The 27628-nt window shown below is 36.2% G+C and overlaps 2 protein-coding genes and 1 long non-coding RNA gene across 11 annotated transcripts; 1 reads left to right on the plus strand and 2 right to left on the minus strand.

The window, feature by feature from the left end:
• Positions 1-229: 229 nt before the first annotated feature.
• borcs7 (BLOC-1 related complex subunit 7) lies at positions 230-8097 on the minus strand. The gene is made up of 5 exons (XM_077495160.1): positions 7932-8097; positions 3548-3610; positions 2335-2378; positions 2233-2253; positions 230-2104 (listed from the first exon to the last, which is right to left on the minus strand). Exons 1-5 carry the CDS (start codon positions 8061-8063, stop codon positions 2053-2055), a joined length of 312 nt encoding a protein of 103 aa, XP_077351286.1. The 5' UTR covers positions 8064-8097; the 3' UTR covers positions 230-2052.
• cyp17a1 (cytochrome P450, family 17, subfamily A, polypeptide 1) lies at positions 7755-26610 on the plus strand. Of its 9 annotated transcripts, none has more exons than XM_077495158.1 (10): positions 7755-7822; positions 9066-10360; positions 10437-10655; positions 10783-10921; positions 13076-13311; positions 15162-15248; positions 15954-16172; positions 17278-17447; positions 18478-18581; positions 26015-26610. In XM_077495158.1, the coding sequence occupies exons 2-10, from the start codon at positions 10346-10348 to the stop codon at positions 26260-26262; spliced, it is 1437 nt and encodes a 478-aa protein (XP_077351284.1). In that variant the 5' UTR covers positions 7755-7822; positions 9066-10345; the 3' UTR covers positions 26263-26610. The 9 variants fall into 9 exon arrangements, with proteins under 9 accessions (XP_077351284.1, XP_077351278.1, XP_077351279.1 ...); XM_077495152.1 differs by having other exon boundaries at positions 9066-9609; positions 9698-10655; XM_077495153.1 differs by having other exon boundaries at positions 9066-9361; positions 9522-10655.
• LOC144001122 (uncharacterized) lies at positions 10178-21430 on the minus strand. Its single transcript, XR_013278388.1, has 2 exons — positions 17365-21430; positions 10178-10523 (listed from the first exon to the last, which is right to left on the minus strand). It is a non-coding gene; the product is annotated as an uncharacterized LOC144001122 (long non-coding RNA).
• Positions 26611-27628: the final 1018 nt, after the last annotated feature.

Consider the following 27628-nt stretch of genomic DNA (forward strand, 5'->3'; position numbering starts at 1 on the left):
TCAGAATACTGTGTTTAGACTAGTGGCGCTACACAGAACATAATATGATTGTAAAGAAAATGTTTGGGTTGACTTCCTTACTAAGGTGAATAGGTGATAGTGAACAGGTAGGCTTTAAATTTGGATTTAAAAGGTAAGTGAGAGAGCGAGAGGGAATTGCGCAGGTCAGGTGGCCAAGAACCTGAAAACTCTGCTTGCTCCCCATGGTACTGAGATGAGCAAAAGGGAGCAGGGAGTAAGTAAACTTTATTCGTATAGCGCTTTTCACAGACACAAAGTGATTTACAGGGTTAAAAACATAACATGGAACGTAAAAAATAAAATTAAAAAATACAACAGGTGGAAACAATGTCGGCATATTTATGGAACTACAACACATTCATAAACAAGCATTTTTGTTTTAAATTAAACTTACTTCCTGTAATATTTCATATGTAACTGTCAAGAACACTGATATCAAACATATGGGCCGCGGGCCGGATCAGGCCCGCACAGGGGTTTAACCTGGCCCGTGAGATGAATTTGTAAAGTAAAAAAAAAATCATTTGTAATGTCGGACCAATTAATCAGCTGGCCACAATCAAAACATATAAATTTATAATTTCACAAGCAGTCTCCAGATGAACAATGCAACTTGTACGGGGGATCGTCCTGGATGTAATGATTTTAAACACAACTTAAAGTTACGGTTTATTTATTTATTTTTAAATCATAGACCGACAAACATTTTAAATGCGACACAAATGAATTACTGGTAACACAATAGATATGACAAGGATTAATATCCTTATAACATTAACTCATCTGTTTCCAAAAACGTATAAATATGTTCAATTTTAAATATTAAGTGTTCCAAAGACGTATTTATACGTTTTTTTATTTTTTTTTATTTTTTTATGATATAGTATACAGAAGGCTTTGATGCAGCCTCTGAACCTAAGAGAACTGTTGAAACAATGGTAGTAATTGCAAAAACGGCCAGCAGGTTGCAGCAGAGTATAAGAGATCAATCATGGCCCTGTTGCAACAAGCTGTTTCCCCCCAGTTTTAAACAGATTTGTGAATCATGATCAAACTTAGCTATATTCTAATACTAATTGCTGCAAAATGGAAACAGATAGAAATATACTTTTTTTTTTCCATGATGAAAGAAGAGACATCTTTCTTTTGGTAGGTTCCATGTGTTTATAACAATAGAACGCAACATTCTGTGGGCCTTGCAAAAATCAGTCAAAATCCAGGAAAACCGCCGGGAGTGAAGGGGGTTTCTTCAGTGAAAATGGCGGCGAGTGAATGCATCAATTGCACCACACAATGCATTCTGGGAACAAGAGATATATGCAAAACAGGTAGATTTAACACGTCCAGAGCACATACAGGCAAAGTGTTGATGCGTTACATTTGCATTCATGTTATTTTTTGGAACAGTATGATTACAGTTGAGGTCCGTAATTTAGGCCTCGCCCACAAATAGCGAAAATCTGCGTATAACTGATGGCAAAAGTTATATACCATTATTTTACCGATCCTGCCCACTTGGTAATATATTTTCCTCCATGCGGCCCCTGAGCTAATATGAGTCTGACACTCCTGGTCAAGAACATTTGCAGTGAAGGTATGACAGGTTATTTGGTGCAGACGTAGTATAAACATGACTCGACTATTGAGTATTCGAAAATGTCAATGGTGTATGTATGAGACAAACACATTTGTAAGTCTGTTTATTGTTGCCCACAAAACTGAAGTAAATGATGAAAACAAACAAAATATCTTGCAAACAATTCTGTTTCAGAGGCACTGGAAACAAATTGCAGAGTGCTAGTTTTCATTTCAGTCATCTCAATTAGTTACATGGGCGAGTGAAAAATGTACACATACCACCACAATAATAATAAACGTAATGCTCACACCTGTCTGTGTCTGTCACTCAAAACTAAACATTACTATCTTTGTGCAGGAAGAACATTTGATACAACTATTTTCTGGTAATATGATACCCTGCAGGCAGTCATAATGTTGTGGCTGGTCTTATCTCGTGAAAAACGGAATCATCTACTTGAGCAGATGCGTCAGCTGATCCTGTAGGTTTTTCGAATGCTCCACGCTGGAGAGAAGATGAGAAGGAAGCAGCATCATCAGATGATGTTATGGCTTGTTGAGAGTTGAGACAGATGTGCATGCAAGTGACATCTTTCCACAAAAGCACAACAAAAGGCTTGTGTTTAGACTCACTTCTTTTGGATGGCCTCCTGCCTACATGAAATAAAGGTGCAAGAAAGATGAGTGTTTCATCTTAAATGATTCAATGTTTTGAAAAAATCAAAAAGGACTTACTGATATTGTAAATGTGTTGTTATAATGGACATTTTTCTTAGACTCTGAAAGACAGATGAGATGACAACATCATTTCCAGCCTTTGCCAATCAACACATTTGAGTTATTACTTTGTAGAACTGGTCTAAATTGTCATTCAATCAAAATAACAGGTGTCCTACTCTCTCTTGACATATTCTACTTATTATTTTAGTAAACTAGCTAGTTGCAGCCGTTGTCATTTTTCATTCATTCAATTGGTAGACGCTGAACAGATGGCCTGGTGGGGTGCCAAAGTTTTTTTTTTTTTTTTTTTTTTTAATTACTCTTCAAAGTATAATATAATACAAGAAGGTTTCTTTTTGAAGTATTAAAATGCATAAAGGGATATTCATAATTCATTCATGATCTACATCATTCGTACGTTTAAATTATTTTACACAATAGAACTTAGAAATAAGAACTTTCGCAATATAAATGTAGCTCACAGAAGATAAAAGGTTTAAGATCCCTGGTATAGATGATTTAAAAAAGAAATAAAGATAGATACATAGACATAGAAAGGCAGACTTGTTTCATGATGTAAAAAATAATGAATATGAATAATGAATCTTTTTCTTATTGTGAGATTTGTATTTTAATAATACAGCACTATGTATCTGGTACTTCATATGTTTATTTGTTCTGTAATTTAATTTATGGTGACTACAGATGGAAACTAGAATTGTGCTAAATCTGGTGCAGCCATCTTTTTAATGTTACCGCACACTGTCCTTTCAATAAACTAAACTCAAACTAATAGCAATAGCAACCAATTCTCTGACGATTATGGGGAGGGTTAGGCTGGTAACGCCGATACCAGCCTATCTTCTGTGGCAAAATAAAAGTAAAACTTTATGAAAACTAAGTAACCACACCTAGGAAAAATAGCGCGATCAGGAGCATTCAAAGCAAAGTATCCACTGCCTTTTCCAAAAGCATGTGGGTAGTTGTGTTATATTTTGACAACACCAAAGTTGAACTTTTTGCCACAATTCAGTTTGTTTGTAAGATGATTTTGAAGGTTACTTTTCACATATCCGATATCAATTGCAGACCCCATCATCAGAACTTGTATTTTAACAGGGTTGTGTTTACTTTCTTTATCTAATGCAAGTATACACATTATTTCCCTCCTCCAAAATGAACAGAACTGCCCAAACTGTTTGTAGTACACATATATTTTCATATTTACATCCTCTGAGTGTAGGATGGCGTCCTCCTGAATAACCATATTTCTGGCTGCTTGACCTAGAAGCTGGAAGGCATCACAACAAATATTAGTTGGGCAGAATGTCTACTTACTATTTGTACCTTTTAGGTACCCCCCAAAAAAATAATAATAAAAATAATAATCATAATAATAAATACATACAATACGTTAATTTCAAGACGCTTTTTATTTTGTACCAGCAGTGCAGGTGTGTTTTTTTGTTTTTTATACCCACTCACACGCGTGGCCTATTTCTTGTAGGCCATATACATGGGCCTCTCCCAGGCGGAGGATCGAACCCACGCCACCCGGCACCAAAGGCAAGTGACGGTTCCACTCCTCCACCTGGAGCCCAGTACTGCGGTCAAGCCAGCCGCCACTCGAAAAGACGAAGTCAAGCCAGCCGCCCCAACGATTGTTAATACTGTGCATTACGGTAACATGCCGACGTGCCCCTGCGCTGGCCACCTTCAAAATAAAAGCTGCTCAACACCTGGTTTAGGGTTTAAAATAAAGAATCATAAAAAAATAACGGTTTGTTATTCCAGAACCAGACCAGTTCTAAGGGACACTACACCACCCCAGGTATCCAGCCAAAGTACTTTCAACCAAATCTGATGTTGCATTTCAAAATAAAACTCATTTGAACATTGCAATCTCGACTATAATCCCTGATTTCAAAAAAATCATTAAAAATTCATGGTTTGTTATCCCAGGACCAGACCAGTTCTAAGGGACACGACACCATCCCAGGTATCCAGCCAAAGTACTTTGAACAAAATCTGATGTTGCATTTCAAAATAAAACTCATTTGAACATTGCAATCTCGACTATAATCCCTGATTTAAAAAAATCATTAAAAATTCATGGTTTGTTATCTCAGGACCAGACCAGTTCTAGGGGACACTACACCACCCCAGGTATCCAACCAAAGTACTTTGAACAAAATCTGATGTTGCATTTCAAAATAAAACTCATTTGAAAAGTTACATCTCGACTATAATCCCTGATTTCAAAAAATCATTAAAAATTCATGGTTTGTTATCCCAGGACCAGACCAGTTCTAAGGGACACGACACCATCCCAGGTATCCAGCCAAAGTACTTTGAACAAAATCTGATGTTGCATTTCAAAATAAAACTCATTTGAAAATTGAAATCTCAACATTAATCCCTGATTTCAAAAAATCATTACAAATTCATGGTTTGTTATCCCAGGACCAGACCAGTTCTAAGGGACACGGCACCATCCCAGGTATCCAGCCAAAGTACTTTGAACAAAATATGATGTTGCATTTCAAAATAAAACTCATTTGAAAAATAAAATCTAGACTATTATTGCTGATTTAAAAAAATCATTAAAAATTCATGATTTGTTATCCCAGGACCAGACCAGTTCTGATGGACACTACAGCACCCCAGGTATCCAGCCAAACTACTTTGAACAAAATCTGATGTTGCATTTCAAAATAAAACCCATTTGAAAATTTAAATCTCGACTATTATTGTTGATTTAAAAAAATCATTAAAAATTCATGGTTTGTTATCCCAGGAACAGACCAGTTCTAAGGGACACGACACCATCCCAGGTATCCAGCCAAAGTACTTTGAACAAAATCTGATGTTGCATTTCAAAATAAAACTCATTTGAAAATTGAAATCTCAACATTAATCCCTGATTTCAAAAAATCATTAACAATTCATGGTTTGTTATCCCAGGACCAGACTAGTTCGAGGGGACACTACAGCACCCCAGGTATCCCGCCAAAGTACTTTGAACAAAATCTGATGTTGCATTTCAAAATAAAACTCATTTGAAAATTTAAATCTCGACTATTATTGCTGATTTCAAAAAATCATTAAAAATTCATGGTTTGTTATCCCAGGACCAGACCAGTTCTGAGGGACACTACACCACCCCAGGTATCCAACCAAAGTACTTTGAACAAAATCTGATGTTGCATTTCAAAATTTTTGAAATCAGCAATAATAGTCGAGATTTAAATTTTCAAATGAGTTTTATATTGAGATGCAACATCAGATTTTGTTTAAAGTCCTTTGGTTGGATACCTGGGGTGGTGTAGTGTCCCTTAGAAGTGGTCTGGTCCTGGGATAACAAACCATGAATTTTTAATGATTTTTTGAAATCAGGGATTAATGTCGAGATTTCAATTTTCAAATGAGTTTTATTTTGAAATGCAACATCAGATTTTGTTCAAAGTAGTTAGGTTGGATACCTGGGGTGGTGTAGTGTCCCTCAGAACTGGTCTGGTCCTGGGATAACAAACCATGAATTTTTAATGATTTTTTGAAATCAGGGATTATAGTCGAGATGTAACTTTTCAAATGAGTTTTATTTTGAAATGCAACATCAGATTTTGTTCAAAGTACTTTGGTTGGATACCTGGGGTCGTGTACTGTCCCTCAGAACTGGTCTGGTCCTGGGATAACAAACCATGAATTTTTAATGATTTTTTGAAATCAGGGATTATAGTCGAGATGTAACTTTTCAAATGAGTTTTATTTTGAAATGCAACATCAGATTTTGTTCAAAGTAGTTTGGTTGGATACCTGGGGTGCTGTAGTGTCCCTTAGAAGTGGTCTGGTCCTGGGATAACAAACCATGAATTTTTAATGATATTTTGAAATCAGGGATTAATGTCGAGATTTCAATTTTCAAATGAGTTTTATTTTGAAATGCAACATCAGATTTTGTTCAAAGTAGTTTGGTTGGATACCTGGGGTGGTGTAGTGTCCCCTAGAACTGGTCTGGTCCTGGGATAACAAACCATGAATTTTTAATGATTTTTTTAAAATCAGCAATAATAGTCTCGATTTTATTTTTCAAATGGGTTTTATTTTGAAATGCAACATCAGATTTTGTTCAAAGTACTTTGGCTGGATACCTGGGATGGTGTAGTGTCCCTTAGAACTGGTCTGGTCCTGGGATAACAAACCATGAATTTTTAATGATTTTTTTAAATCCAATAATAGTCGAGATTTAAATTTCAAATGGGTTTTATTTTGAAATGCAACATCAGATTTTGTTCAAAGTAATTTGGCTGGATACCTGGGGTGCTGTAGTGTCCATCAGAACTGGTCTGGTCCTGGGATAACAAACCATGAATTTTTAATGATTTTTTTAAATCAACGTCAACAAAAAGCAGGGTTAGCATGCGCAAAATGAATCTAACCACAATAATTCGAATACCAAAAACAACCTACCTCTTGGCTGCGGGAAACTTTAAGCACCTGGCGCGTAAGTGCGATCACGTCCACGCTGCAAATCCCTGATTTCAAAAAATCATTAAAAATTCATGGTTTGTTATCCCAGGACCAGACCACTTCTAAGGGACACTACACCACCCCAGGTATCCAACCAAAGGACTTTAAACAAAATCTGATGTTGCATCTCAATATAAAACTCATTTGAAAATTTAAATCTCGACTATTATTGCTGATTTCAAAAATTTTGAAATGCAACATCAGATTTTGTTCAAAGTACTTTGGTTGGATACCTGGGGTGGTGTAGTGTCCCTCAGAACTGGTCTGGTCCTGGGATAACAAACCATGAATTTTTAATGATTTTTTGAAATCAGCAATAATAGTCGAGATTTAAATTTTCAAATGAGTTTTATTTTGAAATGCAACATCAGATTTTGTTCAAAGTACTTTGGCGGGATACCTGGGGTGCTGTAGTGTCCCCTCGAACTAGTCTGGTCCTGGGATAACAAACCATGAATTGTTAATGATTTTTTGAAATCAGGGATTAATGTTGAGATTTCAATTTTCAAATGAGTTTTATTTTGAAATGCAACATCAGATTTTGTTCAAAGTAGTTTGGCTGGATACCTGGGGTGCTGTAGTGTCCCTTAAAACTGGTCTGGTCCTGGGATAACAAACCATGAATTTTTAATGATTTTTTGAAATCAGGGATTAATGTCGGAAAATAAATTTTTCAAAAGTTTTATTTTGAAATGCAACATCCGATTTTTTTGAAAGTACTTTGGTTGGATACCTGGGGTGGTGTAGTGTCCCTCAGAACTGGTCTGGTTCTGGAATAACAAACCGTTGTTTTTTTATGATTCTTTATTTTAAACCATAAACCAGGTGTTGCTCAGCTTTTATTTTGAAGGTGGCCAACGCAGGGGCACGTCGGCACGTTACCGTAATGCACAGTATTAACAATCGTTGGGGTGGCTGGTTTGACTTCGTCTTTTCGAGTGGCGGCTGGCCTGACCGCAGTAGCCCACTGCAGGTGCGTTTAGCATTCGGTCATTTCGACGTCAGTTACGTCAACAAAAAGCAGGGTTAGCATGCGCAAAATGAATCTAACCACAATAATTCGAATACCAAAAACAACCTACCTCTTGGCTGCGGGAAACTTTAAGCACCTGGCGCGTAAGTGCGATCACGTCCACGCTGCAAGAGCCCACTTTATCGGATAATAAACCTTTAACGGATTGTCCAAACCGAGGTTGAGCCTCGGCGGACGTCATGTTTGTGTTACTGTGGGGCTTGTGTTGTGACCAAACTACGGTACCCGAGCAGGGACAATTTCATTTTTATTTTTATTTTTTTATCCTTTAATGAACAACATGCACTTTTAGCAACAAACATCCAATAAGTCACACCAAAGTAGTAATGAATCAGCAAACAGCACATACAGCACGTATATATATATATATATATATATATATATATATATACTATATATATATATATATATATATATATATATATATATATGTAATTATTATTGTATTTTTCCCCCATTATATTTATTTATGTTTATTGCGCGGTCATGTCGACAAGTGCGAGTGTGGTTTGTCTGTCTGTTCGGAGCATTTCGGAGCGGTTGGGGGGCGCAGTGGTGGGGGTGCAAGTGTAGGAACGTGGCCATCAGTGGCCGGTGTCGGTACCAGATGTGATCGGGCTGGCAGATTGTATCGGGGTCGCCTGCCGATGACGTCACGCTACAGGATTGTCTGGAAATTGTCCTTTTACAATTGTTCAAAATAACAAAATTTATTACTACTAAACTACTACTACTAAAATTGTAAAAACGTAAATAAACCTAAAAACACAAAAGTATGATACTTTAAGAGTGAAAAAAAAAGAAAAAAGATTGAAGCGCCTTTGCGCTTGCCGATGACGTCAGTACAGACCGCAAATGATAGCTTCTGTTGGCTTCTTTTTTAGCTGTTCACAAATCACTCACAATAACCAAAAAACAGTCTTTATGATAATAGGGACACTTTAACAATCTAAACTGACAATATTTGTCACATCTGAGACAATTATTTTGTGTACTTATCATTTATTCAATGTATTTTATTATTTATTCAATGTATTTTGCGTTTATATTCTTAGGTTTATTTACAATTTTTACATTTTTATTTATTTACGTTTTTTACAATTTCAGTCGGTACTTTTTGTTATTTAAATGACATCTTTAATAATTTCTTTCCAATGTTTGACATCAACTGAATAATTTCCAGCCATTCCTGTAGCAGGACGTGTCCCTTCGGCAACCCCGATACAATCTGGCAGCCCGATCACATCGAGTACCGACACCGGAAACGAGGCTGAGGTGTGAAACCCGGAAGTCGGAAGTCCGTGGCATCTACTCCTTTGTAAGTTGTTCAGCATCAGTTCACATACATCACATCGTTATCTTTCAAAATAAGGCCAAACACTACGTCGTCCAAGGGTGTACAGTACATCATGTATAGGAAGTGTTTGGAATTATTATTACAACAAGGTGCTCTGACTGCAAGATTTTATTGTGAAGTATGTAAGTATGCATTTGGCTACTTTTGAGTCAATTCATTAGTATCACCATTATTTCGTAATATTAATCAATCTCCATTGCTGAAAGCATGTCATGGAAGTCAGCTCACATTACCTCCATCATCATCACTATCAGTCCGTTTTGGTTTCCTGCTCACTGACAGTTACTAGAAAGTTGCTGTCAAAGTAGTGGAGGCTACAACAGCCCCACCTATCGGCGATTGCTGCACATTTTGCAGGATATCAAATAAGGTTCTTTCATTTCTTTGCACTCTTTCTCAATTTTGGTTCTCATGTTGCAATGCAATGTGTTTTATACATTCTCTATACATCTCTTCAGGACTGTAAAACTAGCTGGGGGAGTGACAGAGATGGTACTGTATCCTAATTGGCTGTCTATTCTGAAGTTGGACCAATGGGCCGCTCCTTCAAATGGAAGAAGTTGAGAATGTTTTCTACGTCACTATTTATGTTTACTGTCCATTAGGCTGCTCACTCTAAATTGTGGCCGGTCTCTTGGGGGGAAAAGGACAATGATAAATAATTAGCACCACATCGGCCGCAGGTCCCAACGGGCATCTGCCTGCTGGGCCAGACGTTCAATCCAGCCCTGGGCTCGTGACAGAATTGAGTTTGACAGACCTATTTTGCAGGCTTCAATTCAATGAACATTCTTTTTTTTTTGTTATGTGGGAGGAAGCCAAATATCTGTAGATAACGCATGCAAACATGGGTGCACATCAGGACATCTTAACAGTGAAACAGACTTACAACCATTTTATAATTGTCTTTTTTAAGCATGTACAAATGAAGCACCAAATTGATGTTTCATTATAATAGTGTTCCATGTTTTCAGTGCTCGATTTATTGTATTTACATTGGCACACTTTCAAGGATGTGACATTGAAGGAGTTGCTTAAAAAGGTGTTGTGCTGCAGATCAGTGCCTCTCCCCACCAAAGCTACTTCTGTGGAGCCTCAAAAATGGAATGGGATCTGCGTCTGTATGTGTGTTTTTTCATCGTCCTGGTCATCTTAGCTTTGAAGTTAAAATTAAGAAAGTCAGTGCATGGCCTCCAGGAACTGCCGTGCCTCCCATCGTTCCCTTTCATCGGCAGTCTGCTGAGTCTACGAAGTGCACATCCGCCTCACGTGCTTTTCAAGAATCTACAAGAGAAATATGGACAGACATATTCACTGATGATGGGCTCACATAAAGTCGTCATTGTCAACCAGTACTCGCACGCCAAAGAAGTGCTGCTGAAGAAGGGCAAGATATTTGCGGGGAGACCAAGAACGGTGGGTTCACCTTGTCTTCTTTGTTTCATGGCGCCCTTTAAAAAAAAAAAAAAAAAAAAGTAGTTTGAGTGAGCGCGCGTCTTTCCTTGCATTATCATTATCTGCTGTTCCTCTCTGTGGGATAAAGGTAACCACGGATGTGCTGACCAGAGATGGGAAAGACATCGCGTTTGGAGACTACAGCGCAACCTGGAAGTTCCACAGGAAACTTGTTCATGGAGCTCTCCACATGTTCGGACAAGGGTCCACCTCAATTGAGAAGATCAGTGAGTAGCGGTTTTATACTCTTATATAAACCTTCGTCACATCAATCTAGGTTCAGTCATCTATGCTTTTTTTTTTGTACAACATCCACCAAATATTGAGAGACCTAGCTTATTATCATCATTACATCATAAATTGAGAACAAAGAAAATGTGGAGTTGGTCTCCTTCTTTAACAGTCTTCTTATGCACTGTAATATGCTGACATCAGATTGCACCGGATTTTGTGGTTAACGCAAAACACTCATTTATTTACAGCTTTTGATACAGGTCTCTTTTTTTTTGTGTGAAAATGTCCTTGCTGCATGTCAATAATCAAGCAGCTCTGTGAAATGGATCTAATGCAGTGCGGTGTCCACACTTTTTCATTTGAGGGCCACATACAGAAAATCAGAAGGACGCAAGGGCCACATAATGTTAGGAATAGAAATTGTGTTTAGTCCTAAAAATTGTACAAATAATTTATTTGTGCTTTTGCATATTTAGAAAAATGCTGCAGTATATAAACCAATTTATTCGTAATATGGCAGTAGGGTTATTATAGTTTTCATTTGAGTTATTTTTTTCTTAGTTTTCAGGGTGGTTCTGTTAGTTTTTATTAGTTTAGTTCTTTAAAAAAAAATCCTTAGTTTTAGTTTAGTTTGTTAGTTTAGTTCTTTAAAAAAATCCTTAGTTTTAATTTAGTTTGTTAATTTCAGTATTAGTTTTTTGTTTTTGTTTTTAAATGTGTATTACTTGTGCACAATAGTGTATTTACAAAACACCATGGGAGTGACGTGATCTGAAGGTGCTTTTCTATTGGCTGCTGCTAGATGACGTCACTTCTGTGTGACATACTTTCAAATGTCATTATTCCGGTTTATATCAAAATAAATCTACCAAAAATCACATTTAAAATCATCCCCAAAGGCTCATGCATTAAATTAATTCCCAAAGACTAAATAAAACAAAGGACATGTTTATAAATAAAGTTGAGTTGAGTTGAGCTGAGTTGCTACAATTATAGTTAGTTTTAGTTAGATTTGTAAACATAAAATGTAGTGTGTTAGTTTTCCTTTTTTTAAAAGCATTTTTGTTTTTATTTTATTTCGGTAGCAATATTGGTTTTTTTTATTTTAGTTTTAGTTGTTTCATTAGTTTTAGTTAACTAAAATAACCTTTAATGGCACCTGGGGGGAGGGGCGGTGCTCGCTTTGCTGGACCGCGGTTGACGGCTTCTTTCTTTGGTGGTGGTCCTTATGCATGCCAGATCCGTCGCACCAGCATCTACTGAAACTCAAACAGAATTTGCCTCTCCCTCCCACAGCCCCTTGAATCAGTGGGTGCTGGTGTCTGTGGATCTCACTTTGCTTTATCTATCCTTCCCTCCTTCCTCTCTTTAGTTTTTCCTCTGGTCACTTGAGATCTCAATTTATTGGAAGTTTGAGGTTTCTGGGGTTGGCATATGACTCTGGTTTTGTAACCACGCAGGAGGGGTTTGGTTGGTGCTGGATTTCACTTTGATGGATTGGATGTACTGGCTTCTATGGATCTCACTCTGCCTCATCGATCCTTCCCTCCTTCCTCTCTTTAGTTTTTCCTCTGGTCTCTTGAGATCTTGCTAATTTGCTGGAATTTAGAGGCTTCCGGGGTTGGCGTAAGACTTTGATTTTGTTACCATGGGGAAGGCAGGAAGTGTTTGGTCGGTGCTAGATTTCACTTTGATTTATCTTTCTTTTCTCTTTATTTTTTCTGACCTTTTCTCTGGTCTCCTGACCATTTGAACCTCACGACTCTGGCAAGATTCTGAAGTACCTGGTTAAGGCGAAGGGTAATGGGATATTTATAAGGTTTTAGGTGAATTAATGAGTATAAATTTATACGTATTTGCACGCACACGCGCACGCACGCACGCAAACGCAGACACGCAAACGCACACACGCAAACGCACGCACACATACACACACAAAAAAAAAAAAAAGGCACCTGTTTTTCGACACCCTCCTTTCTTACTTTGACCATCTCCAAACATTTTTGTTTTTGTTATTTTATTTGAACTGAGACAAATGCCATTTTTAGCATATGTCACAAGCCACTGAAAAATGGACGGCGGGCCGTAAATGGCCCCGTGGCCGTACTTTGGACACCACTGATCTAATGCTTTGTCATGCTCTTCAGTCTGCACACAGGCCCAGTCTCTTTGCTCCATCATGTTAGAAAAAGCGGCCACTGAGGCTTCTGTGGACTTTTCTCCTGATCTGACACGTGTTGTCACCAACGTCATCTGTTCACTGTGTTTCAACTCCACGTACCCAACTGGAGATCCTGAGTTCGAAGCCATACTTCTTTACAGCCAGGGGATTGTGGACACTGTTGCCAAAGACAGCCTGGTGGATATTTTCCCGTGGTTACAGGTCAGCACATCAGTATGTGGTCTACATGGGTTGAAATGCTCACATGGGAAATTCGTGGTTAGCAACAAATCGCCTGTTGGGGTGATGGTGATGTCATACAATCCAAATTGGGGCGTATATACCCTGCCACAATAATGTAATGTAGAAAAAAATATATCTGTACAGCCCGTTATCAAATGGCCCACAGACCGGTGGTGGGGGATCACTGTTCTAGAATATCTGAAATGTATTTTAGGTTAATCAAAGACATTTTAATTGGTGGCATGTGTGTGTTGACTCACGCTTAACATGAGCTTGAATGTAATTGGTTAATTCTGAACGCAGCCAAATTCCCAGTTTTAACTTATTCACTGCCTTTGACAAGTATACTTGTCAATTATATATTTTTTAGAGCGGGGATAATGGAGCAGAATCTGATTATGCTCCACTGTAAATATCAAACTTGGAAACAACTTTACTGATGCCTAACCACCGGTAGATGACATCATTGCCCCATTTTATACGGACTAAACACAGTTTCAGAGTCCATGGGAGAAATGGCTGTATTTTGACAAACCTACATTTTTCTACTGTCAATTATAAAAGAACGGGACGAGGCAAAAATTAGGGAGTCTATTCTGTCATTTGGTAGATTCGGCTTATATATAATTATTGAACGTAATATCGCATGGCTATTGAAAATTTTGAAATTTTCTAAAATGGCTGGCAGTGAATGAGTAAGAGGGTGTGCACACTTGTGGAACCATGCTATTGCAATTGTTTATTTTTACTTCCCCTCTTGTAATGTTTCTTTTTTTTTTGGCAATTAAGCTAAACAGGTTATAGGTCAATCAACACGTTTTAAAATATTTATATTTGTCTCATTGTTTATATGACAAAAACCTGTTTACATGTATATGTATATATACTAGGGGTGTTAAAAAAATTGATTTGGCAATATATCGCAATATTCCAGCTCGCAATTATCAAATCGATTCAATAGGTGGCCGAATCGATTTTTAAACATCCATTTTTGATGGAAAATATTCAACAAAACGTCTTACTTATGGTTAGAGTTCACACCTTAAGAATGGAAAAATCTTGTATTAATGGTACATTAAGCTTTAATATTTTATTTCAATGCTGTTCAAACATGAAACTGTCTGTTAAATACAGTGGCTCACAGCTCTTTCAGATAAATAATACATTTTCATACAAATCTTACAGTGTACAAGTTTACTGATTAGTATTTTCTAAATATAATTTTAAAAAAAATCGCAACAATCGATTTATAAATTTGTATCAGGATTAATCGGTATTGAATCGAATCGTGATACGAATCGAATCGTCAGGTACTAGGCAATTCACACCCCTAATATACTAAACTAAAGAACACAGCGGACATTTATTTATTATAACTAACAAATAAAAATAAAATAAAATATTTACAAAGCACCAGTGTTCCTTTTTGACAATTCAATAATATTTTTAAACTTGTATGTCTAACAAAAAGTTAGGTGTAATCACCTAAAATGCACGACAGCCTTTCAAAGTGAACGCAAGTTTGACCTTCTCTAAAAATTTCAACGCACATGTCCAACTGTTCAATGCTTCAGTAATTAAATTGACCCTTGTTGTAATGTAATGTTTTTTTTCTAAATGTGTCTAATGACTGTCAACCAGTCCAGGATGTACCTCGTGCCCAAACTCAACTGAGATAAGCTCCAGATCACCCCTGACCCTGATGAGGATAAACAAATAACAAAATGAATGACTGAATAAATAACATGGCATATCAAACAAAATGAAAACAATTCCATGGATGATATGTATTGCAGTCAGGTTTTGAAAACAACTGTTTGACTTTGCAGGTTTTTCCCAACGCAGACCTGCGTCTCCTGAAACAATGTGTTTCAACCCGTGACAAACTTCTACATAAGAAATATGAAGAACACAAGGTACCGTAGCATGTAAGAAATTATGGCTTTTATCTAAGATGTGTATGCAGTTTAGTATTGATAAGCACCTTTTAATAACATTAAACAGCGATTCGGGTTAGCTCACTTAAAGTCACACAGTTACAGTACAGTACTTTGAAAAAGTAACTCAGTTACTTTAATTATTACATATTTTTAAAAGTAACTTAGTAATAAAATTACTTAAAATCAGACCTTTTTTCTCCAGGTCCAGCTCTTTGACCTCCAAAAACGTTGAATAACGATGAGTAAAATCACGATGTATACTGCCATAAATGTTAAATGATGTCAACTACGTTATTTTATTATTATTATTATTATTATTATTGCTATTATTTAATCAATGGGAAGTGTAACGTCTAAGTGCAGCACTATTTGGTCAATGAGTTGTGGAATCAAAAACACTCACTAACTATGGCCAGCAGATGGCAGCATTGTATCGCTTTTCAATGGGCTGCCAGTGTATGGAATCTGATGAAATGTGATGAAAAAGAATGTTTTCAAGGATGACGTGAATGATCAAAGCCTTTCTCCAGTCCTAATATACAGTAAATTAGTCAAAGGACTGGGTGTTACAACCCCACTTTTAATTTTTCCACAGAGTCACATAAGGTTGGTAAATAAAATCATCAGCTAGAAACTGCATTGAATGGTGTATGTTTGTGTGTTCTGCATGTTGACCCCCAGGCACAATATTGTGACAATTTGCAGCGAGATCTGATCGACGCTCTACTCAGAGCAAAGCACAGTGCCGAGAACAACAACACGGCAGAGATGAGTTCAGAGGCTTTGGGCCTGAGTGATGACCACATCCTTATGACTGTGGGGGACATCTTTGGAGCCGGAGTGGAAACCACCATCACTGTCCTCAGATGGGCCATAATCTACCTTATCTACCACCCTGAGGTAATACATGTGAATAAAGGGTTCCACTCCAGGACAAAAAGAATACACAGATTGAGGCTTATGTCTGTTGATCCGGGTCAGTACAGACACTCCTTCTCAGTCCGTTTATTTAGGCGAGGTTTCACGTCATAAAGCACGTCCTTATACAGCAACTGAGCAGTCAGTGAGCGTATATGGGCCAATCAGCTGAACTGGTCAGTGACAGTCAACACCCGCCGTCAGTGGCTGTCGAATGACTCAAAACGTACATTAACTCATTCACTGCCATTGACGGAAAAAGACGTAAAATGATGCATTTTTTTTGCTGGTCTGGCAATGAATATGTTAATGTGACAATTCGCCTTTGACTGTCATGACTCGAGTCATGCAGGAGTAATGTTTGGGTCTTGTCTCATGTCTGGGGTCAAGCCTGGGTTAAGTTTGAGTAGAGTTCATGACCGTGCGCCAGAGTTCACGACCCGTTACGTGTCTGTTTTGGGTATTGATGTAACTGCATCCAGTTTCAACTAGTTTATGCTATATGATGTCAGGAATCTTTTATTCTATATGATGTTTGTTGATGTCAGGAACTATCTGTATTTATGGAGTCAATAGCCAATCAGAGAATTCCATGTATGTACTAGTACTCACATGTCTAGCCACCACCAATGAGATTGATTGACTGTCTATTTAAGGGTCTGAGAATTGTGTGTTTTGCCGGATTATTGTCCACCTGTTCCTGTGTAAAGCATCTCTGAGTTTCTGTGCCTCTCGATGTGAATAAATAGATCAAATCTTATTTGCGTCTGCGCTTTTGGGATCCAAACCTCTCAGCACACAACATTGAGAGGCACTCGACCTTGCTACAACCTCCGGCAAAGGCAAGAGAAAAGATGCTGAAGTCTCTCGGAGAATAACGCACCACGAAATTTGTCAGGGAACGCCCTCATTTCAAGGTTGCTCCAACCAGAGTGCGTACATTTCATAATGTTTAAGTGGTACGCTTAAGTTGGTGGAAGACTGCGCTGCCCAAAAAAAAAAGAAAGGGTGCAGCAGTGTGCTTTTCGGACTCAAGCACACGAGAGAAATATCCAATTCCATGACGACAACCACGGTATGTGTTCAGGTGCAGAAACGTATCCAGGAGGAGATGGACAACAAGTTAGGGAGAGAACGGACACCTCTCCTCAGTGACAGAGGCAGTCTGCCTTACCTAGAGGCCACCATCAGGGAGGTGTTGCGCATCCGCCCAGTTTCCCCTCTCCTCATCCCTCATGTGGCCCTACAGGACACAAGGTGCAGTCAACACTACAAAATACAACACATTGATTACACAGGACTGTCTCAGAAAATTTGAATATTGTGGTAAAGTCCATTATTTTCTGTAATGCAATTAAATCAGCAAAATTGCCATACATTCTGGAATCATTACAAATCAACTGAACTATTGCAAGCCTTTTATTGTTTTAATATTGCTGATTATGGCTTTTTTTTCTTCTTTTTTTTTACTTGGTCTGAGGAAATATTCTCATATTTTGAGATAAGATATTTGGCTGAAAATGCCATTAGATAGATAGATGGATAGATAGATAGATGGGTAGATAGATAGATAGATAGATAGGTAGATCCATCCATCCATCCATCCATCCATTTATTCACAATGTGCTATGCAATGCATTATGTACTGTATGTAACCGTCACACTGTACAATTGTTGCATTTGCTTTGTTTGATTCTAGTGTCTGCTGCCACGTGGGCACTGCAAATGACTGTTCTCAATAGCCTTACCTGGATAAATAAAGATTAAATAAGCAAATTAATAAAGTTGTCTTCACCATTCAGGGGCGGGCAAACTCAGTCCTCGAGGGCCGGAGTCCTGCAGGTTTTTGGAGGTTTCCCTCTTCCAGCTGATTCCAATCAAAAGGCTCGTTATCAGGCTTATGTAGAGCTTGCTGACGAGCTAATCATATATCAGCTGTGTTGGAGGACCGAGTTCGCCCACCCCTGCTCTAGGTGCTAAAAAAGCTTTGCCAATAGATAAAGAAATGTCAGGAACAGGAATTCAGACATTTTTGTATTTTAGCCTAAATGGGGGGGTAAATGCCAATAATCGATGTACTGTACATTTTTTCCAAGAAAGCCCAACAACCCAAAACAAATGGGAAATAAAATTCTGACTGAAAGACAAGGTTTAGTATGGCCAAACAGAAAAGGGCTGTGCACAGCAGATGTCCTTTTATCTGACAGGAAATATTAGGGAAGAAGAAAAACATATGTTTGTATATTCATTTTCTAAAATTGTGTAACTATCTTGTTTTCTTTCCTAGCCTTGGAAATTTCCAAGTACGAAAAGGCACCAGAGTCATCGTCAACCTCTGGTCATTGCACTACGATGAGAAAGAATGGAAACACCCCGAGCTCTTTGACCCAGGTGAGAATCTTAATGACAGGAATAGCTGAAATAATACATGCAGAATGTAATTAAGTGGATTGCAAAAGTGATGCAACGAAGGGTAAAAGAGTGAGACGAGGTCATAAGATGCTAAACAGCAAAGCAAAGGCAAAATATTTGGAGCAATTTCAACAACTGAAAGGACACCCAGACACTTGCACCAACACAACTCATCAATAAAATGAAGGAAGACACAGTACACTTGATGACGAAAAGTTGACAAATACTAGAATGGAAAATCTATACCCAAACACAAAAAAATTACAAATATTTGATTATACGGAACATAAGACATCTGATCCAGAAAATGGCATTGATCCAGATAAATTTTTATGTAGTAACAACTATGACCTTGCCTGCGAGTACCACACTGATGAGCAATTCAATGTAAATGTAAGTAAGGATTTTCGTGCATTCTCAATCATACATTTTAATAGTAGAAGTCTATATAAAAACTTTACAGAAATTAAAAAATGCTTGAGTAAAATAAATAAATTCCAAATTATAGCCATATCAGAGACATGGCTTGATAATGAGAAAATAAGCGATATAGAAATGGAAGGATATGAATTGTTTACAATGAATAGGGAAAACAGAAGGGGAGGAGGAGTTGCAATATATGTTGATAAGGTTTTCAAATGTAGTAAAATTGAACATCTAACTACTACTGTGGATAATGTAATGGAATGTGTAACTATTGAAGTTCACATAAAAAATATATCAAACGTAATTATAAGTTGTATATATAGGACACCAGGATCATGTCTTGATACATTTAACGATAAGTTAACAGATATCCTTAGTTATACAAATGATAAAAAATTGCGAATATTGTGTGGTGATTTTAACATTGATTTATTAAATCCTAATGGACATCAGAAGACAACTGATTTTATAAATATGATGTATAGTAATAGTTTATTTCCAGTTATTATAAAACCTAGTAGAATAACAATCGATACAGCTACACTAATTGATAATATATTCACAAATAAAATTGACCTTAAAATAGAAAGTGGACTCCTTATTAACGATATAAGTGATCACCTCCCGATCTTTGCAATTTTTTATGATTATTTTGATAAAAAAATGAAGCCGACTACTTACACATTTGAAACTAGAGTAAGAACAACACGTTCCATGGCTGCCTTTAAGTTGGATTTAGAGAAACACAACTGGTCTGAGGTTTATTCAAATAACGATCCTGATATTGCATATAGTGAATTTCAGTCAACCATTATTTCTTTATATAATAAACATTGTCCATCAATTAAAATTACAAGAAAGTATAAAGGTCCAAATAAGACATGGATGACGAAGGGAATACAGAATGCATGCAAAAAGAAAAATAATTTATATAAAAGATTTATTAAATTGAGAACTGTGGAAGCTGAAACAAAGTACAAGATCTATAAAAATAAATTAGCAAATATTATTCGAATAAGAAAGAAAGATTATTACCATGAATTATTAGAACAGAATAAAAGCAATACACAAGAAATATGGAAAACACTAAATCATGTAATTAAAAAAAGTTCTAAAAAAACAAATTTTCCACAATATTTTATAAAAGATAACGATATGGTAATTGATGAAATTTCTGACATAGCTAATAATTTTAATGAATATCTAGTTAACGTGGGCAGTAACTTGGCAAACAAAATCCCAGAGCCAAGAAACAAACGTGAAATAGATAAGAACATTGTAAATAATTCATCCACAATGTTTCTTAATGATGTTAATGATATAGAAGTATTAAATGTTGTGAAAACATTAAAAAATAAAAAGTCTACTGACTGTCTTAACATTGATATGACATTAGTTAAAAGTATTATGAAATATATTGTACAACCTTTTACATATATTTGTAATTTATCATTTAAAACTGGTATATTTCCATCAAAAATGAAGATAGCCAAAGTCATTCCTGTTCATAAAAGTGGAGAAAGACACACGTTTAATAACTACAGACCAATATCATTGTTGCCACAGTTCTCAAAAATTCTAGAAAAATTATTTTCATATAGATTGGATAATTTTATTGAGAAACATAAGCTCTTAAGTGAAACCCAATATGGGTTTAGAGAAAAACGGACCACCTCAATGGCAGTCATGGAGCTTGTAGAAGCAATATCTACCGAAATAGATAATAAAAAATTTACTGTTGGGATTTTTATGGATTTAAAAAAAGCTTTTGATACTATAGATCATTCTATATTAATGAATAAATTAAATAAATATGGAATAAGAGGTTTAGCTTATAAGTGGATGAAAAGTTATTTGGAAAATAGATATCAGTATGTGCAGTTTAATAATGTACAATCAGAACACATGAAGATCACTCATGGAGTTCCCCAAGGGTCTGTGCTTGGCCCTAAATTATTTATACTGTACATAAATGATATTTGCTATGTCTCAAAAATATTGAAAAGTGTCTTATTTGCTGATGATACAACTTTCTATTGTTCAGGAGAAAACCTGAAGCAGCTTCTGACTACTGTGGAGTATGAATTGAATATATTAAAAAAATGGTTTGATGTAAATAAATTATCATTGAATTTAAATAAAACCAAGTTCATAGTTTTTGGCACTAGACAAATCACTCATCAAGTTAAAATTATGGTGAATTCAATTGAAATAGAAAGGGTGAATGAAAATAAATTCCTTGGAGTTATTATCGATGATAAATTATGTTGGAAGCCACACATAGAAACTGTTAAAAGGAAAATGTCAAAAATCATAGGGATACTCTATAAAAGTAAGGATGTTTTAAACATGAAATCATTATATATATTATATAGTTCACTATTATTACCATATTTGACCTATTGTGTGGAATTATGGGGAATGGCATATAAAACAAATAACACCGTTTTCAAATTGCAAAAGAAAGCTATAAGAATTATTAATGGATCAAAATATACAGAACCAACACATCCACTATTTATTAAATTAAATGCAATGAAATTTTATGACTTGGTGGATTTTAAAATAGCACAAATAATGTATAAAGTTTATAACAATTTACTCTGCCACAGTACTCAGAAGTTATTTGAAATTAGACACAGTCCTTATGATATAAGGGGTACAAGTGTGTACAAAAAAACCAAAACAAGAACAAATATTAAGCAAAGGTGTGTATCTGTAAAAGGTGTTGATCTGTGGAATCATTTGGAAATTGCTCTGAAAAATTGTGACTCAATGCTGGAGTTTAAAAAAATGTTTAAAAGTAAAGTTCAAAAAAATTATCTATGTCAGACCAGAATATGAAAAATGTACATGTGAGTATGTGTAAATGATCTAGATAGGTATTATGGTATATGTTTAGTAAATTTATGTATATATGTTTTTGGTAAATGTGAATATGTTAAGTGCACTTGTGTATATGTGTGTATATGTATGTATGTATTAGGGGTGTGAATTGCCTAGTACCTGACGATTCGATTCGTATCACGATTCACAGGTCACGATTCGATTCGATACCGATTAATCCCGATACGAATGGTCACGATTCGATACCGATTAATCCCGATACGAATTTATAAGTCGATTGTTGCGATTTTTTTCCATTCAAATTTAGAAAATACTATCAGTAAATTTGTACATGTACACTGTAAGATTTGTATGAATATATTTATCTAAAACTTGAGGCTTATAACCGTGAGCCACTGTACACAAACAGTTTGCAATCTGTTTCACATTTGAACAGCATTAAAATAAAAATATTAAGGCTTAATGTGCCGTTCATATAACATTCTTCCATGCTCAAGGTGTGAATCCTAAAAAAAAAAAAAAAAAAAAAAAAAAAAAAAAAAAAAAAAAAAAAAAAAAAAATCTGAAAAAAATCGATTCTGCCGATTATTGAATCGATTCGAGAATCGCGCGATGTAGTATCGCGATATATCGCCGAATCGATTTTTTTTAACACCCCTAGTATGTATATGCGTATGTGTATATATGTATATATATATGTATGTGTGTATGTATGTATATATGTATATATATATATATATATAACTTGGATTATATATATCATTTATTATTATTATTATTTTTTTATTTTTTATTTTTTATAATTAGTAAATTAAAATTGTATTAATAATGAAATAAGTTTAAATATATTGAGTAAAAGGGGTAGGACTAGATAAGTTTTTAACTTCTTCCTACTCCCTTTTGAACATGTAAGTTATGATTGATTGAATGATTATTTTATTGGGATTTTCTTCTCTTTTGATTGTTGTTGTTTTCTGTTTTATTTCTGCTGTTCATTTGTTTATATGTTCAAAAAAATAATAAAAGGAAAGGAAAAGGACATAACACACAGATGCTGGTTCTGAACATCGATCCTTTCAAAATTATCGAATCAAATTTCTCCTTTCAGTTAACTCACACTTTTGGTGGTGGTTTGCACTTTTTCTGCAAAAAGGTGGAACACAATAACAAAATATGAAGAGGCAATGCACATTATACATTTAGAAGTTATTGTATGTTCCAAGTAACAGCACTGGATCACTTTCACTGTATCAAATCAGGAGCTATTAGTCATCCACCTTTCCATCCATTTGTGAATGCAGAATCAGAATGAGATTAACAAAAACGGATGCAATGACTGAACTTGAAAACAAAATAAAATATGTTTTACTTTATTTTTTTAAAGATAGTAACTTAATTGGCCATTTATGTTTACATAACTAATAAAAAATGAACCTGTCCTTCGTTTTCATCTTTCTCAATTCCACATTTTTGAATTAACATTAAATGTATTTATTTCATTTTATGACAGTGAGGCAACGTCAATGTGTTGTGTAGGCCTCGGTAGCTCAAAGTCCTGTCCTGCTCCCCTTGTTTGTGGTGTGCGTCAAGGTTCAATTCTAGAGCTTCTTCTTTTCTCACATTTACTGCCTCTGCGATCCATACTGAGAAATCATGACATTTATTTTCACTTCTATGCAGATGACACACTAATCTATGTGCCTTTAAAAAAGAATGATGGTTACTCCCTAAAAGTCTTGAAGACATCAAAACTTGGTCGGCGTTAAAAGTTTTCAAACTTTAGTTAAGACAAAACAGAAGTAATTATATTTCGCACAAGTGCCTCTTGTGAGTCCCCTCCAGTAGATCTAGCAACACTAGCACCTTACACAAAGTCAAATGTTTCTAATTTCGGTTTTAAGATGGACAGCGGTTTGAAGTTTGACCAACAAATTGGTTCTGTAGTAAAATCCAGCTTTTTATCACTTAGGCAGCTTGTTAAAGTTAACCCTTTTCTATTAAATGAACATCTTCAACCTTTAATCCATGCTTTTACCATGAATAACCTGTATTATTATAATTCTTTTTTTTTCTTTTTTTTTTACTATTACTAGCCAGTCTTCCATGGGATGTCTTCAGCTGGTTCAAAATGCGGCTGCTCATCTTTTAACTGGTGCACGAAAGAGTGAGCACATTACCCCGATATTAGCCTCCCTCCACTGGCTGCCTGTGCATTTTAGAGTCCATTTTAAGATTCTCCCGTTTGTTTGTAAATCTTTAAATGGTTTAGCTCTCTGAGCTTCTCCATATTTATGCTCCTGTCCAGTGCCTCAGGTCGGCTGACCAGCTGCTCCTTGAGGGACCGAGGTCCGAACGGAAGCTCAGAGGGGACAGAGCATTTTCAGTCTACCTTTTAGTCTTAAACAAGCCCCATCACTGTCCACTTTTTCAAAACTCATCTTAAAACATTTTTATTCTATGGCCCTTAACACGGCATGAGACTCAGCTCTTTTAGGGCTTATTGCAAGGGTGTCAAACTCATGTTAGCTCAGGGGCCGCATGGAGGAAAACATATTACCAAGTGGGCCGCATCAGTAAAATAACGGTATTGTTACGTTCTGAGGTTGGATCCCAAAAGCGCAGACACAAAAAAGATTTGACTCTTTATTCATATAACATCGAGAGGCGTAGAACAAGCTTGACTAGACGAGAAACAATGAGAATGCATCAAGAATCACGAGACGCCAAGCCCCCTTGGGCTGTGGAGATGCACAGAGAAACAGAGGTAATAATCCGACAAACACACAGTTCTCGGTTTGGCTTAAATAGGCAGTCAATTGATCGGATTGGCTGTGGCTAGACATGTGGGTAACAGGACTGACATGAAATTATCTGATTGGCTGTTGACCAAGTAAAGGGATTAAAGATTCTTGACATTAAATAGCTCCTGACATCACATAGCATTTTTCCAGTTGAAACCAGATGATGGTTACATCAGTTCAAAACAGACACTTGACCTTACCGTCATGACCCAAACATAACCCCTGTATGACCCAAACTTAACCCTGTATGACCCAGTCATACAACTTAAAAATGATTGCCGTCAATTTTCCGCAGATTTTCGCTATTTGTGTGTCAGCCCTAAATGACGGAGCTCAACTGCAATCATATTGTTCCAAAAAAATAATACAAATACAAATGGAACTTGGCAACACTGAGTCCTGGACGTGTTAAATCTACCTGTTTTGCAGATATATTGTTGCCAGAATGCATTGTGTGGTGCAGTTAATGACATAAGGACGCTAATCCTTGTCATATCCATTTGTTACCAGTAATTGAATTTGTGTTGTATTTTGTCAGTCTATGATTAATAATAATAATAATAATAATAATAATTAAACAAACCGTAACTTTTAAGTTGTGTGTAAAATAATGACATCCAGGACAATTCCCCGTACAAGTTGCATTGCTCAGCTGAGGACTGCTTGTTAAGTTACAAATTTCATATATTTTGATTATGGCCGATTAGTCCGACACTACAATTTATTTATCTTTATAAAATAATCTCGCGGGCCGGATTAAACCCCTTTGCGGGCCTGATCTGGCGCGCGGGCCGTATGTTTGACACCTCTGGCTTTTATTGTCTTACTCCATTTTATGTTTTTATTTCAACTATCAATCTATTGTTTTATGTTCGCTGTACAGCACTTTGTGTTCAGCTGCTGTTGTTTTTGACTAGACTAAGTGCTTTATAAATACAGTTGAGTTGATAAGTGCATTTAGCATGACTGTTATTTGGGCAGTAGTGTCTCTCGTGTAGATCCACACAAAACGCACAGAGCGACGTGGTGGCGGGCCGAAACATTGTACCAGAAAAACAGTCACTTTTCAGGTGACCCCAAAAACAGCAAGTTTGTTCAACCACTGACATTAACATTACATCCAGATTGGTCAATACTTTTCTAATAAATGAATAAAATAACACAAATGTGGACTGAGCCACTGATAATTTTAGTTTTTTGATAAAATGTGAAATTTACCAAATTAAAGATCGTTTCAGCCCGATGGCAGCGATATGAACTTTGCACTTGGAGATATGAATGTAATAACACATTAGTACTCCACATTGACCTGTCATTTCATCTTTCCCACCACCGCAGGTCGATTTTTGAATAGTGATGGCACAGGTGTGATTAACCCATCATCCAGCTACATGCCGTTTGGTGCTGGGGTCAGGGTGTGTCTTGGCGAGGCCTTAGCCAAGATGGAACTTTTCATCTTCCTGTCCTGGATTCTTCAGCGCTTCACGTTCTCGACCCCACCAGGTCAACCTCCTCCCTTGTTGGAGGGCAAGTTTGGTGTGGTCCTTCAACCAGCCAAATACAAAGTGACTGTCACGCCCAGATAAAGTTGAAAGGGACACAAGAACCAGGCTTGCTAGCTCCGTGTTTACAGCGCAACTTTTCAATTTTTTTTTTTGTCAGTTGAACAATTTGAAATTTATTTGAAGGCCACTCCCACGGGCAGCCAGTGGTCCATCCCTGCTGTATACAGTATATTCCAAATGACCTTTTTCTACATCTTGGACATTGTTTCAACTCCACATTCCAACTGTTCCATAGTTGCCACAAATAGGAACACAAAAGCTCCTTCTTGTTTTTCATACGTTCCTAATTTTGAAATTAAATTCTTTCCCTTTCAATGAATTAGTTTGAATATATAATGGATAAAAATGAAATAAATATAGTGAACAGCACATTTTGAGTGCACTCTTTTATTTTTTTTTTGTGACCAGAAGTATGAAACTTATGACTGTGTTGTGTTGCTCAGGTGTTTCACATTGACTTGATGGCATTGATCTTTCAAGCAAAAAAAAAATAAAAAAAAATTGGACTTTGCCTATAAAAACTACCTCCATAGTTAAGAGGTGTTAGTGTAATCTAAATTTATTTATTTATAGCAAAATTTATTTATTTATAGCAAAAAAGCAATATTAAATGTATTCTTTACTTCACGATACAGTCAATAGGATCACACATACAGTACAAGTAACATTTGAACAGTTATGACAATAATAGATACAATTAAATATGGTCAAACATTTTAAATTGTTGTAGCATAAATCATCATCATCATACACAGCCAGCATGCTTGTGCAGTGGATACACTATAAAATAGGGGTGGGAACCTCTGGGTACCTCACGATACGATACGCGATACGAGGCTCACGATAACGATTATCTCGCGATATGACGATACTGCGATTGTCGATATATTGGTCAGGAAATAAGTCCACGATAAATCTACTCAAGACATAAACTGATGGTTTTTCAATGACAAAATAATTTTCATACCATCACAGAAAAAAACATTACAACTGGTGTCTTCTTCAGAGTGAGTAATTTAGTACATTTTTTTTTTTTTTAAACAAATACAAATGTCTTCTCAACAGAGAACTTTCTGTGAACAAATTTGTGTCTTTCTTAAACACTACTGTCATGCAACATGCCAGTCAGTTACATAGTCAATTGTTTCATTTTATAAATTTTGAATTAAATTTAAATGAAATTTTAGAAATTAAATCAATATTAACATTGCTCAGAAATTGTGTGCTTCAAAAAGTAGAAAGATATGTTTTAAAAATAACATTGACGATATAATACACATTTTTCATAGAAACTTGTGCAAAACTGGGTCACTCACTGGACAGATAAATGTCTTACACAAGTAAAAGTAAGCTCATGCTTTTTGGTCACACCATTGTGACCAAAAAC

Source organism: Festucalex cinctus, chromosome 14 (genome assembly GCF_051991245.1).
Source record: "Festucalex cinctus isolate MCC-2025b chromosome 14, RoL_Fcin_1.0, whole genome shotgun sequence".
NCBI lineage: Eukaryota > Metazoa > Chordata > Actinopteri > Syngnathiformes > Syngnathidae > Festucalex > Festucalex cinctus.

Coding starts and splice junctions, on each gene's coding strand:
- borcs7 (XM_077495160.1), bottom strand. CDS start 8,063: ATGACGTCCGCCGAGGCTCAACCTCGGTTTGGACAATCCGTTAAAGGT. Junction 3,611..7,931: donor AAGTTTCCCGCAGCCAAGAG/GTAGGTTGTTTT, acceptor GATGCCTTCCAG/CTTCTAGGTCAAGCAGCCAG. Junction 2,105..2,232: donor CAGGAGGCCATCCAAAAGAA/GTGAGTCTAAAC, acceptor TCTTCTCTCCAG/CGTGGAGCATTCGAAAAACC.
- cyp17a1 (XM_077495150.1), top strand. CDS start 10,341: ATGGAATGGGATCTGCGTCTGTATGTGTGTTTTTTCATCGTCCTGGTC. Junction 16,173..17,277: donor ACCTTATCTACCACCCTGAG/GTAATACATGTG, acceptor GTATGTGTTCAG/GTGCAGAAACGTATCCAGGA. Junction 17,448..18,477: donor GTGGCCCTACAGGACACAAG/GTGCAGTCAACA, acceptor TTTCTTTCCTAG/CCTTGGAAATTTCCAAGTAC.